At 45.0% G+C, this 13,874-nt stretch overlaps 1 protein-coding gene across 2 annotated transcripts in view; it reads right to left on the reverse strand.

Moving 5' to 3' along the window:
• SGCA (sarcoglycan alpha) overlaps positions 1 to 13,874 on the reverse strand; it is a 146,761-nt gene that overhangs the window by 93,931 nt on the left and 38,956 nt on the right. For both annotated transcript variants that reach the window (XM_086923960.1, XM_086923961.1), the window contains exons 4-6: positions 13,260 to 13,332; positions 2,673 to 2,871; positions 689 to 854 (exon numbers count right to left, since the gene is read on the reverse strand). In XM_086923960.1, coding sequence (XP_086780086.1) covers positions 689 to 854; positions 2,673 to 2,871; positions 13,260 to 13,332 — 438 coding nt within the window. The remainder of the gene's footprint in view (positions 1 to 688; positions 855 to 2,672; positions 2,872 to 13,259; positions 13,333 to 13,874) is intronic.

The following is a 13,874-nucleotide window of genomic DNA, read 5'->3' on the forward strand; positions in this document are numbered from 1 at the left end:
CTCTTTCACTGTGTGCTTTTACCCCTCAAGCTCCTCGTTGCTCATTGTTCTTCTCCACCCACACTCCACGTTGCTCTTTTGCCCATGTTCTTCCCCAATTATTGCTACTCCCCACCCGCCACGTTGCTTCACCCTCGCTGACTCCTGCAACCAGCTCATCCATTATTTATTTTTTATTTTAAATGCGCCTTGAGCACCAATTCATAACAGCGCTTTCAAACTACTTTAAAACAATGTAGCGACCCATCTCAGACCGGTAAATAAAGAGACAAAACGGTGCCACATGTAAGTGCCTGCATGTGTGTTAAACCTATGCACTTGCCTACAAAATGATGCAACAGTCGAGTCATTAGGTCTTTTTTTCACCCTGATGCACAGCAAATGATGTTCAATATGGCAAACACCATTAACAAAGCCCATAGGTGGGACATAATAACTTTCGCAATGCTTGTTTGCATTGCACACTGTGCGCACAAATTATGACTTAACGTAACAACATTGCTTCAATTACCACAAAGAACATAACAGCCAAGTGAGCAGACACTTGATGTCAATGCAAACTTTATTTAATTTCTTCATGCATATCATTTGCTTATCTGATGAACTGTACATGCATTTATATTTACAGGCGTCTAGGCACTAATGCTTCCTTACAAATGGCACATAGGTTTTGTGACGTCATCCTTACCATTGTAATGTTGCACCAGTCGATTCGGAACTTCTCCAGGGCGAAGGTATCATAGCAGGGCAGGGCTGGCTGTGCTCCCAGACTGCACCACTCCAGGTTTTTCTGGGAGTGCGCCGCTTCTAGGCACTCTGGGAACGGGACGTCAGAGCCTATTTTAACATAAACCCTGAAGGCAAAGGAGCGAAAGTTATTGTGAGAAAACTGCACCAGCAGTGGGTTATTTGTGAAGGTGGTGGCTGCAGGTGGGGTGGGGGCGGGAATTAATTTTTGGCAAGTGAGGCTTATTTTTAATCAGCAGATTGAACCTAAAGCAAAGGCACAAACCATTGGGGGAAAGGATGATAAATATCGAAGCATTGTCGGGAGGAAAAGGGTCCCGTAAGAGTGAGAGGAATGGCCAGGAAGTGTAGGGAGGTGGAAGAAAGAGAGATGAGGTGAAATCAAGATGAGGCAGGCTTGACATTTGGCAACCCAGCACCAGTGGCAGGCCCCTCAGAAACCCTTAGGGCCCCTGCATCTATTGCATTACAAGATAAACAACCTGCACTGGGAGAGGAGGACCTTGTGGAAAGATTGGGATGCATGCACACATTAGGGTGCTGAAAGGTGAGAGGGGACATTTACAGGGCCCCTATCTGTGTCTCCCAGCAGATGGCGCAGTGCAGTGGGCTGAAACTCTCACAGGAGTGTTAAATCCAGCTTCTCTGGAGGAGGCGTTCCCTGGAGGAGCAAGAGTGGGCGAAGGGAAGTAGGTAATACTCGATAGCTTCAATGCAAGGTTCTGCCAGAAAACGGTTCTGTCTGATTTTACCTCCTCATCCAATAGCTCCAGTTCTAGCCTCTACCAGAACAGTGGTGATGTCACAGCCCTAGTGGTGGAGAATGGGGCAAGGCGAGCTGGATGAGGGTCCTTGTGCACCTGACTGCAAATTATGCAGTATCAGGCTGATGCTCAATGGGGAAAGAGGTCTGAAGTGTGCACAATGAGCAAGGGTGCTGTGAGAATGTTGAGACGTGAACTCTATGCATGATGAGAAAGGACAGTAAGTGCAAAGATGTGTGCACAGCACGCAATGACGATGTAAGAACTAAAATAATTGTGCGGTGAGCAAGGATGGTGTAAGAGCTGATCTGTGTGCCTGGTGGACAAGGATGGTGTGAGACCTGAAGTGTTTGCACTATGAGCAAGGATGATATAAGAACAATGGGGTTTGCACAGTGAGCAAGGAAGATGTAAGGGCTGCAATGTGTGCATGATGAGGAAGGATAGTATAAAAGCAAAGTGTGCATTATGAGCAAGTATGCTGTGGGAGCTGGGGTGTGTGCATGATCAGCAAGAATGCATAAGAACTTGCTTGATGAGCAAGGATGGTATAAGAGCAATGAGGAGTGGTCAATGTACAATTTATGATATACGAGGTGAGGTATGCGTATGATTAGCCGAGATAGTTTAAGAGCAATGAGCTAAGCACATTAGCAAGTGTGAAGGTGGAGCAGAAGCGCTATGCAGGGGCGGCTCTAGGCTCATGGCGGCCCTGGGCAGGGAGCGTAGGTAGGGGGCCCCGGAAGAGGGGGTCCGGGTGAGGCAGAGCGCGGAGGCCAGTGAAGAGGGAGGGGTGGGGGGGTGGTCAGGGTGTTTGGAAGTGGAACAGAGCCCTGCCAGGGGCCGCCAGGCAAATATGTATCCATCCTCAGAGGATTATTATATTAAGGATATATATTGGTGTGGTGGCCCCTGGGGTATGGTGGCCATGTGCAGGTGCAAAGCTTGCACATGCCTAAGGCCGCCCCTGCACTACGGTATGGACAATGTGCACAGATGGCATAAGAGGGTCAGTGACTGGACTTTGTGCAAGGATGTGCAAGAGGACTGCGCTACTAAGATGGAGTAGGCGCACAGAGGGGGCACGGTTGGCTCGTGTCTTAGCAGGGCTACTGAGATGATGAAGTGACCTGCTGGCCTAGTAATACCAGTAGGCCATACCCTTCCTTCCTGTCCCCTATGGGCAAGGGCACGCGGCCGCCCCGGTCAAGGGCGGAGGTAATGTTGATGATGTTGTGCTGTGCCAGGATCCACATGCTGTCCAGAGAGAGGCGGAACCGCTGCTGCGTGTCAGCTGGCAGGATCTCCTCCACGTTGTGGTTCTTCACAAAAAACTCGACCATGTAAGGCATCTGGACATCTGAAAGAAAGGAAACGTCACCATCAGTAGAGCCGGGTGGGATTTCAACTATGCCAGAGTATTTGGAGTAATTTTGGCAATTCTGTATTACTCTTTTATGCGGAATTATCAATTATACCACAATAACTCCGTCTTGTGTAATTAAGAGTAATTTTGGGGGGGAAAATCCTATCACAACAGCAGGCTTGTGCTCGCTATTCATGTCCTGCTACATTTAGTGCTATTTTATAATGCAAAATTTGGACGCGTGGTTGCACTTTGCTCTAAGGAAATAGGGCTAAATGCTGTGAGTACGTTGGGGGAAATTCATATCCCAAGAGCACATTTGGCAAGTGCGAGTGGCTGCTTGCGCTTCCTATTCATATTGTGTTCCAGTTGGGACTATTTCTTGGCACAAAATGCATTCTTGGGCCCGGTTTGAATGCTCATTTGTGCAAAGAAATAGCGATAAATGCAGAATTCTCTTCTTGCAGATTTATGGCATGATTAGGCTCCACTGAATTACAAGAGTTATGCCCACTGATAATCACCGGCAGCCATAATGACGAAGAGCACACCAAAGAGGCTTCTGACAGACCTTGTAAGAACAATGTTCTGACTACAGAGACCACAAATGATGGTATCTACAGAACATATGGGGGAATATTAAGTTGCATCCCCATACACCATGCAAGAGGGCGTAAGGGTGACACAACTACTAAGTCAGATTATATCAAGCCAAGCAAGGCCATCTTGCAGGCCCTGAGTGGCAAGATAAATCTAGAGTAACGCAACACAGCACAAATCGCAGTGTTGCGTTACTCTGCTCCAGGGAGATGTTCCATAAGTGGGGCATGGGTTTTCCCACACACCCACCTATGGATTTTGGCGTATTCCCAAATGTACCATTTCTGGTAGACCTGGGAATGCATCAAAATGCTATGCCTAAGGCATAATGAGTTGAAATGTCTTAATTTCTCCTAGTTTTTCCTCTTTCTATGTGTGCTGCATTCTGTAGCACACATAGAAAGAGGGGAAAAGTCTCAGAGGATTATTTATGTGCAGGAAGGTGTTCTTTCTAAACAAAAACAATCCTGCTTACAATGCAGGCACCCTTGCACCAAGAGAGCTTGCGCTGGCGCTAGGCATCATATTGTGTGCCAGCACAAGGAAGGGACAAGAATGCACTGTATAATATTAAATACAGTGCATTCCTGCCCTTTCACGCAGCGCAGCAAGGTTGCTTGCCCTGTTGCTCTGTTGCGCTGCGTGAAAGTTTGATAAATGTGCCCCCAAGTCTTCTTCATCACACTTATATAGGTTAAACACGTTGCTTCACTGCAATGGCATAAGAAAATTTGAAATCAATAATGACAGAAAGAGAATTAACCATAGATTAGTAAAGAGAAACAAAACGCAGGACAGATTTATGAGTTGTGCAATTTCACCCAGAGCAATAACTCTGGATGAAATGATGTTACTCACAATTACATGTCTCCCGGGGCCTAGAATTAGGGGTCCACAAACTCTGGACCTGATAATTATAGGCTTAGAGGCACCAGAACTCATTTTGCTGCTACCCAGGCTGCGGACAGCAGCACAGTCTGGCTCTCCGGCCAAGCCCTGCGAGGGGTATAGATGAAGCTTCTATTGGACAGATGATGCTCCTCATGGACTGAAGCCAGCCCTGCACCCCTGCACCGTGGACCTCTCACTGTAACTTTCCGCCTTTTCAAAGCAGGCAGAACATGCACATGGTTTTGTCTCTAGAATGGAGAAAAATGGATCCATTCCAGGGAGGGAAATTGGAATAGCTGGAATTCTATCCAGGATTACTTCCTGAACTCTAATATTGCAAAACCTCTCCACCAAATTATGCCCTCCTGTGAGTTTTTAGGAAATGTGAGCACTGAGTCCAATGTCCCCAGTAAAGTCCTATTGTGACCCGTAGCTGTCGCTTCATGTCTCTGCTTCAGACACCATAAAGCTCTCTCAGTGTTGGTCACAAACATTGAAGGGCAAGCTCACTCCTTGAACATTATCAAGTCTTTTTTCCATTTAGTTATTTATTTTTGTGATTCTATTTAGCATGAGCATGGTCCAGTACAGTTATCAGTAATCATTGTGAGAATACATTTGAGATACAGCACTGCAAAAGTGAAAAACAGATATTTGAGAATGTGTGGGAGGTTATAGCTCAAGTGTATTTGAAAGGGAAAAGGCTTACATTCCTATTTAAAGGTAGCATGGCATGGAGTCATACAGAGGCTCAAAGGATGGAAGTTACAAATTCTTGTAGCAATTTTAAAGAAGGATGAATTCATTTATTGTTATTGTTTGAAGGTGGGAGGATCCAGGAGAAGCGATTGTGTGTTTCTTGAACCCTGTTGAGCACCTGAGATTTTCAATTTTCCATTTAGGTAGAACATGGGAGAGCAATGTGGGCCTTGTGTGTGTTGTAAATTGAGCTCTTACATCAATAGGAAGTCACTGGAGGAATCACAACAACTTGAAAAGAAATGGCGTTCCAGCAAGGCCGAGCCACATTCAAGGCATCCCTCAACAAATACCACTAATTCTGAAAGTGACAAAAAGGATCTCCCATGCCAACCACATAAAAGCTAGTTCTAACCACAGCAAAGAACTCATCAACATCAACAGAGTTCTCCAACCCCTCAGCCACCAAAAACATCATCACCCCTTACCAGGAACTCTGCAACACCCTGGAGGACTTCTTCCACAACAAGATCTCCACCATCTACAAAAACCTAGAACCTCAACTCACTGCTGCCAACATCCTCAGCCTCCTCGTTCCCACAGATGCAAACCACGATCACCTGTTCACCACCTGGGACAAGGTCACCACACAAAACACCACAGCCATCATGAACTCCGTCTACTCAGGAGCACTCACTGACCCTTATCCCCACCACATCTTGATCTTCTGGAGCAAGATTGCCATCAACGAGCTCATCACCACCGTCAACACATCCATCACCACAGCCACGTTCCCCGAAGAATGGAAACATGAAGAAGTCAAACCTCTTTGAAAGAAACTGTCTGCCAACCCCAGTAAACTCAAGAACTACAGTCCCATCTCTCTGCTACGCTTTCCTGCCAAACTCCTCTAAAAGGACATCAACCACCAACTCATGGAACACCTGGAGGACAACAGCTTTCTGGACACCTCCCAATCCAGATTCCTACCAACCACAGCACTGAAACTGCCCTGATTGCTGCCACCGACAACTTCAGAACCCTCTATGACCTGGGAGAAACGGCGGCCCTGATCCTCCTCAGTCTTTCAGCAGCATTGGACACCATATTCCACAATTCCTTATCAAGAGGCTTCATCACATTGCAATCCAAGGAGATGCCTTCAAATTTATCACCTCCTTCCTCACCTGAAGAACTCAGAGAATCCTCCTACCACCTTTCACCTCGAATCTAAGAACATCATCTGTGGTGTCCCTTCAGGCTCGTCCCTCAGCTCTACATTGTTCAACATCTACATGATCCACTTGGCCATCATCATCATACCCTACATCGAGAACACCTAGCTCATCCTCTTGCTACCAGAAGACCCTCCACCACGATGGCCAACTCCTGCAGGTGCATGATGAGCTGTGCCAACTGGGTATAAGACAACAGGCTAAAACTCAACACAGACATAACAGAGGTGCTGATCCTTGGAACGAGTAACTCCCACTGAGCAACACCTGGTGGCCTTCTGAACAAAGACCCTCATCCACTCTGACAAACCATGCACACAACGGTGGCATCATCCTGGACAGCAAGCTCACCATGAAAAGCAAGACCAACGCAATCTCCTTCACCTGCTTCCTCACTCGTCACATGCTCTGTAAGCTCTTCAAATGACTCCGTCAACACCAGATGAACTGTCAATCAAGTCCTAGTCACCATCTGGCTAGACTTCTGCAACGCACCCTACGCAGGAATCACCTTACACCTGCTGAAGAGACTGCAGATTATACAGATTTCAGTGGCCAAATTCATCCTTGACCTCCCTAAGCGGACCCACATCACCCCCCCTCCCCACCCCACCTCAAGAAGCTCCACTGGCTCACCATTCAGAAGAGATGTCAATTGAAGATGCTGATCCACACCTACAGAGCCCTACACAACCAAGGACCAGCACACATCAACCACCACCTGAACTTCCATGAACCCTCCATCAGACATCTGTGCTCAGCCTCCCTCTCCATGGTTCACGCCTCCCGCATCCACTGAAGCAACAGTGGAGGACGCTCCTACCTCACTGCCAAGTCCTGGAACGACATCCGCCTTCACCTAGGACCGGATTGGTGATGTTACAACGCAGGCTATTACAACGCCTGCTGTTACAACGTGGTTTTTACATCGCATACCATTACAACGCATAGTGCTTTTAAGCGCTGGATAGTGAATTATTTAATTTACTATTCCAACTCCAGTCCCCGTGGATAGTAGGGAAGGTGTTGGATAGTAAATTAAATATATTCCCTATCCTAGAGCGCCCCCCAGCGCAATGCGTTGTAATGGTTTGCGTTGTAATGGTTGTGTTGTAATGGTAGTGCGTTTTAATGAATGCGTTGTAAGTGATGTTTCCCCCTAGGACCGCGTCCTCTCTGCTGAGATTCAGGAAAGGACTCAAGACCTGGCTGTTCTACTGAACCCTTCCTAAGCAGCAGGGTTCTCAGCACCTGGATACCCTCACTGTGATTATTCGCGTTTTATAAGTCCTGTTTGTTTGACTGAATAACAGGATAGGTCTGATGTGGTCACTTTTTTTGTGTCCAGTAACAAAGTGGTCCACAGCATGTAGAACTGCATTGGGGGAAGCTAAGTGTGCTTTGGAGTTGCGTGAGAGGATTGATTTCCTGTAGTGTGGTCTTAAGAGACCCAACACCTGAACAACTGACTTTAAGTCCTGTTTCGCAATGAGCTGCCTGATCCTCCAGAGCAGTCTTCGATGGAACTGGGCACTCTTGGCTAATGTAGAGATTCGACTCTAGGTAGATAGCCACTTGTCAAGGATGAGACCAGGGGACACAATCTGAACAATGGTGCGTTGGCACTCCAGGGCAGAGAGGAATTCTACACATTCTTGTAAAGGTAGGTTGGATTTCTTTAGAGATGTAAGAAGGAATACTGTTTTGCACGGTTACGTTTAAGGTAGTGAGTTGACATCCATATTTTAATTTTGGCCAAGGTATTGGAGAGGAGGGTAATAGCATCTGGGGATGAGACCCTCAGGTGGATCTGGGTGTCACCAGCATAGAGGTGAAACAGGATCCCAGAGTTCCTAAGCATCTCACAAGTGGTACAAGATAAAGGTTAAAGAGGGTTGGGGATTGGATATAGCCTAGAGAACCCTCTTGTTGCAGGCAGACTTGATTGCGAACGAGCTCTTAATTTTCACAACCTGTGCACAGTTCGTCATATAGAGGGTAACCCAGTCAATAATTACCCCTTCAATGCCCATTTGATTCCTCTGGATACTGATCAAAGCATGGGGGTGGACTGTATCAAAGGCAGCGAAGGGATCAAAGAAAGCAAGAAGACATGAGTTTCTAATGGTAAAGATGCGGAGTGAGTAATCAATGATATGCAGTCTTGATGCTGAAACACTGTCTAAAGCCAGGTTGGAAAGTGTCTAGAAAAGTATTTGTGTGGGTTTGAGATTACTAGTGGGAGGCTATGCAGCTTTCCTTCACCTTACATTCATCAGAATGTGAAGAAAGAGGATAAAAGAGAGGAGTTAAAGGGTGGTAGGAGGGAGATTGGTAGAGATTTGGGGAGATGAGTCCAGAAGGCGGATGAGGATAACCCAGCAAGTGGGATGTGGAGTGAAGGAAAGGTGCAGGGGGGGGGGGGTAGACGAAATGTGGAGTGTAGTATGAGATAAGGGGTGTGTGTGGGAACTAGTTGTTGGTGGGTTAAAATAAGATGTTGAGGGACCTTTGATGAAGCAGTGGGGGTGAGAGGATTTGGGTAAACGAGCTCCGAAGGAAAGGGCTGTTGTTAGTGATCGGGTGGTCGGGAAGTGAAGGAGTCAGAGAGAAATGATGTGGCTAGTAGACTGACTGGCGAAGGGACTGATAGGAGTGTGAGTAGAGTTTGTGCGGTATTGTCCAGAGTGGGATGGCCGTGAGTCCGAGAAGGAAAAGCAGGAAAGAGATGGTTGACCATGGACAATGTTGTGTCATTTGTTTGGAATATGATTTTCTCATTATTAAAGATGAACATCAAAAGATTACCATTAAAGCAGTAGGGTGATACACATTAAAGTTTAGGATCCACAGCAATGTTTGTCTTTGCGGAGATGTGCAGATTCATTTGCAAAGAGCTAGACCATAGGTTGGTGCTGTGCGTGAAAAGGAGAAGATTCGCGAGTGAGGTAAGATCGGAGTGGTTCATTGGTTTAGTTAAGGGACAGAAGTCTTTGTTCAGCTGGACTAGGTCAGCTAGAACAGAAAGACCAGGAATCCTTAGGTATTTCAGTCACCTGGTGGGCAGAAGAAATATTTGTGCAGGGATATTAGCAAGGGCTAGAGGTGCCATTGCTAACAATAAGTGAAGCTTCAAGTGGGTAAAAATTCCACTTACCTCCCTCAGCAATGGCAATAAATGATGCTTGGCGTGTCAGCGTTTATGGTTTATGCCATGGTGTTTGTTTGAACAAAAATGACAATCACAGTGAAGAAACGTTGTGCCTATTAGGATAGTTGTTTCTATGCATAAAGTAATAATTGTAACATGGAATCTGTGACTCACTAAACAGATTGTTTATGTCAATTTAGGTTTAATGTGATAATGCACTGGAATTTGACCTTTGCACTGTAGTAGTATATATTTGAATGTGTGTTTATTGGTACATTTGCTCCGTTGAAAATGATGTTACTGAGCAACATGCATTTATTTTCACTACCATATACACACACACACACACACACACACATGCACTCACACACACACAAAATATTGACCTTATTTAATTTAAGGCTGAGACAATAATGGGAATAGAGGGATTGTGTCTCATTGCAGTGAAAGAGTCCCCAATTCAGTGAGCACAAAATCCAGTAACCCTAGATTAATGCACAATATCAAGTAATAACAGTTCACATGCAATTAATATCAAGAACCTTAGAATCGTTGTTGAGTATATGCTGGTCAAAGGTGCTCCAGCTTGGGATGACACCATTAGGGAGGGCTTAAGCACTGCTGTAAATTGTTTCGGTCAAACAAGGCACTGTTACTTAAAACTAGTAAAGAAGTAAAGAAGCGAGTACAAAATAAGCATGGGCGAATTTTGCGAATCTCGCGTTCGCGAATTTTGCGGATTTGCGAACTCGCAATCCGCAAAATCCGCGAATTCTCGCGAATTTGCGGATTTTTTTTTTTGTGTTTGTGCGGGTTTCTGCCAGTTCGCGAGGGTTTTGTACACTTTCGCAAATTGCGAACTTACCTGTCGGGTCGCAAGTTTCGCGAACTTGTTGTTTCTACGTGTCCAGCCTGTTTGGGACACTCTTCTTCATCACTGCCACTCTCTGTCACCACTGCCACTCTCTGACTACTCATGCCACCCTCTGGCCCACCCATGCCACCCTCTGTTTCATCACAGCACCCTCTGGTTGTCCAGTCAGTGTACATTATTGTGGCAACGCAAGCACACCTTCCCTGCCTCAAGTGACCTGAATTAATTTGGGGCTGATTAATGTGTCACAGAATATTTTTTTAGCTGGCACCTGCTTCCTTAGTGCTTCCTGATTAGTGATCTTTTGTACTTGCTAAGTGCTTTCATTGTTGCAAAATTAGTTACAACACCTGCCCTGCCCCAACTGACAATAATGAATTAGGGGCTGATTAATGGATTTGAACTTCCAGCCTGGCTCCTGCTTGTCTCCCTTAGCTGTAATTCAGGACCTTTGTGGCATATGTGTAACTATTCTGAGGTTCAGAGGAGGGTCACATAATAGTTGCAACTGGCAACTGAACTCTGGAGGGGCCCCTCAGGAAGCACTACAGGAAATGGCTACTAATGATGAGCCTGAACTTTTGAACCTGGTAAGTAGTTTCAGTTTTGCTAAGATCGTATTTCTGCAATTTTGCACTTATTCGCGGGGCGCGAAGTTGTACTGGGAAGCCGCAAACTCACGCGAACAGTGCGAGCAGTGCGAGCAAAATCCGCTGCTCGCGGATTTGCGGATTTTGCGGGAGATTCGCGAATCTCGCGGATTGCGAATTTACCGAAAATCCGCAAAATCCGCGAGCGAAACGGATTTTCCGCCCATGCTTAGTACAAAATGATGTATCGTCTTACCTCTCCGCTCTGCTTGCACCCTTGATGCATGATTCACTTTCAGTTGGCTATGGATCTATTTTCCACTGCAGTTATTATTTTTGTATTTTTATGGTTATGGGGTTTAAAGTTCTCTGTTATGTCTGATCTCAGTAGCACTCTGATTGCTTTTTTAACTGATTTACTAAATAAGATTTTGAGCCAGAAATTACTCATCCTGGCCATGGTAAATGCCAGCCGGCGGCGAGACGGGAGGGCGAGGATGCATCTGGAGACTGGGATTTGCTGTATTATGGATCGGTTGACCATATTGGTTCCCTAACTATTGATAGGTATTTTGGTTAGCTTATATAGCACTATGGAGCAATGCAGTGGACCAGTCTATAGGAGAGCCTGATGTCTGACGGAAGAAATATGAAACAACAATCTTTTGTATAGACCAAGATGCCTAATGCCAGGACTGGCTAGGCATATGAGGGAAAAAGGTTCCTGTTTCCCACTAAAACCATCCAATGGACATATCAGCACTAATGGAATCCCCCATAATGTACTTCTGTCCACCAACATCTTCTTTTCTATGCCCAGTTATAACACAACAGAATTCTTCCTATGTATCCATTTGCCCAGATCCTCAAAGTCACATGGATTACTTATTTCACCTAATGACTTGATGAGAGGTACTAGCACATTCAGAAACTCTTGACGACCTCCTATTGTATCACGTATCACAACCACATTTCATATTAGTAAGGAGCAGAAATTGGTGCCTTCCTATTAGAGGCACAATCGTGTACAGAACTCTGTAGTATCCTTGGTTTCTATGAGGGTAAGAAGCCGCTCCTAGAGTATAACAAACTCTTACCTTGCTCTGGTTTGTGAAGAAGAGTAGCACCATGGTCTGGGCAGGAAGATTAGAGAAGGTAAGCCAAAGGACAACTGTACATCATTGCTCCAGGTATTGATTCCATTATTGGTCACATTTCAGCCAGTCTATACAATGTATTAACTTGTCTCATATCTGTGATGTTCTCATTATTTTAGAAATTGTTGATAAAAAGGTTGATTCTGCAAATGCTGTAGTTTGGACTGGGGCTGTCTTTGCTAGAAGCACTTCTGAAAAGAAGTAATAGGTTTGCACACATGCCATTCACAATCTACTCATAGGGCTTCAGCCAATGGAAACTACTATGATATGTTGCACCATCTCCTAAAAAGAAATGCGAGGGCTACATCTTTCACACCCATGACATTGGTAGGACACAAAAGCAGACAGCAGTGCAGCAAACAACAGTATATTTAAGGCTAATAAACATGCCCTGGCACTGAGAGGACATTCAGGCAATAGATAATAGGCTGAAAATCTTCACATATGAAGAGAGAAGAGTGGAGGTCTATTTATTACTAATCAAGGTAATGAGTACGTTGCACATGACTCTTTTCCATTTCAAGTCCATTGACATGTTACTCTAAGTAATACAACGTATTGATCAACTTAGGTGCCCCTTTGTCGTTCAAAAAAGTCCTAAATCCTTAACAGATGGCTGAAAACTGTTCAGCAGACTTTGATCCAGTTCTAAATACTCTGACCATGTGATCAGGGCAGAATAAATACAAAACATGATTTAATTTAAGGTTCTATGTTTAATCTTGAACCATACCTTTCCCTAAAGCCTAAGTACTTGACCCACAATCAAACCACGAAACAGTGCAAAGGATCAGTCTATATCAGTGGTCGATGTGTGTGGGAAGATGCCTGAACCAACATCCTCTTCCCTAGAACAAGAAGCCTATTGTTGGGTCTAAGCATGATCAGATCTATATGATCAGCCCAGCATCGACTTCTAAAATGGTTCAAATCAAAGATCACAGGTGTGGAGGCAAACCATTACCCGTTTAACGCCCTGAGAAGCTCTGCCCAAAGCTGATCTGCCTTAATGATGTTTTTAGCATATGCTGTAAAGCTTAATTAGGAAGGTACCCAACTTCTGATTTTCAGTGCTTTCTGTCGGATCTTATTTATTTTTTATGAGTGTGGAAGACTTTGTGGCAAATAGTGGGTACACAAGGTTTATAAATTAATACCAAGAAACAGCAAATTAGCATTTACCTAAAGCTGAGTCGATGTTGAAGATGATTGTCTCGTTGACAGTCTCATAGGTGTATCTGTTGTAGGCTGACACCTGAGGGAAAGGAAAAACAGAGTAAACTGTTGAGTAAAGGTAACTGACTTGGGAGAGAATAGAAGGAAAACTAGCTAAATTAGATTGTGATGTTGTCAATTTTTTTTAAATGTATCACTAGCATACGTTTTATATTTTGTTCTCTTCGCTCCTTTCAGGTTTTTTTTCCAGCTTGGCCATACTTGATTAGATTAATTGACAGGATTGTGTAGAATGTGCATCGCAGGGCCTCTAAATGTCACTTGCAACAGGTCTTTAAAAGCGTTCTCTTCATCATTTACTAGTTCATGTCACTGCCTACCATCCTCACGAGTGCTCTAGTAGAGTTTGTGCACAGAGGGGCTCAGCAGATGTAATGCTCTCACTGGGAGCACAGCATTGATGCTGGTACAGTAACAATGCTGTGGTCTGGGTGTCAAACTGGATTCTGATTCACAAATGGCTTAGAGGCATCACTGGAAGCACAGCATTGATCCTGGTATAGTAAAGATAGAGGGGGCTCAACAGATAATCCTCATGAATGGAGCACCTCCCCCGTAGCT

The sequence above is a fragment of the Lissotriton vulgaris genome, chromosome 5 (genome assembly GCF_964263255.1).
Source record: "Lissotriton vulgaris chromosome 5, aLisVul1.2, whole genome shotgun sequence".
In the NCBI taxonomy this organism is placed as follows: Eukaryota; Metazoa; Chordata; class Amphibia; order Caudata; family Salamandridae; genus Lissotriton; species Lissotriton vulgaris.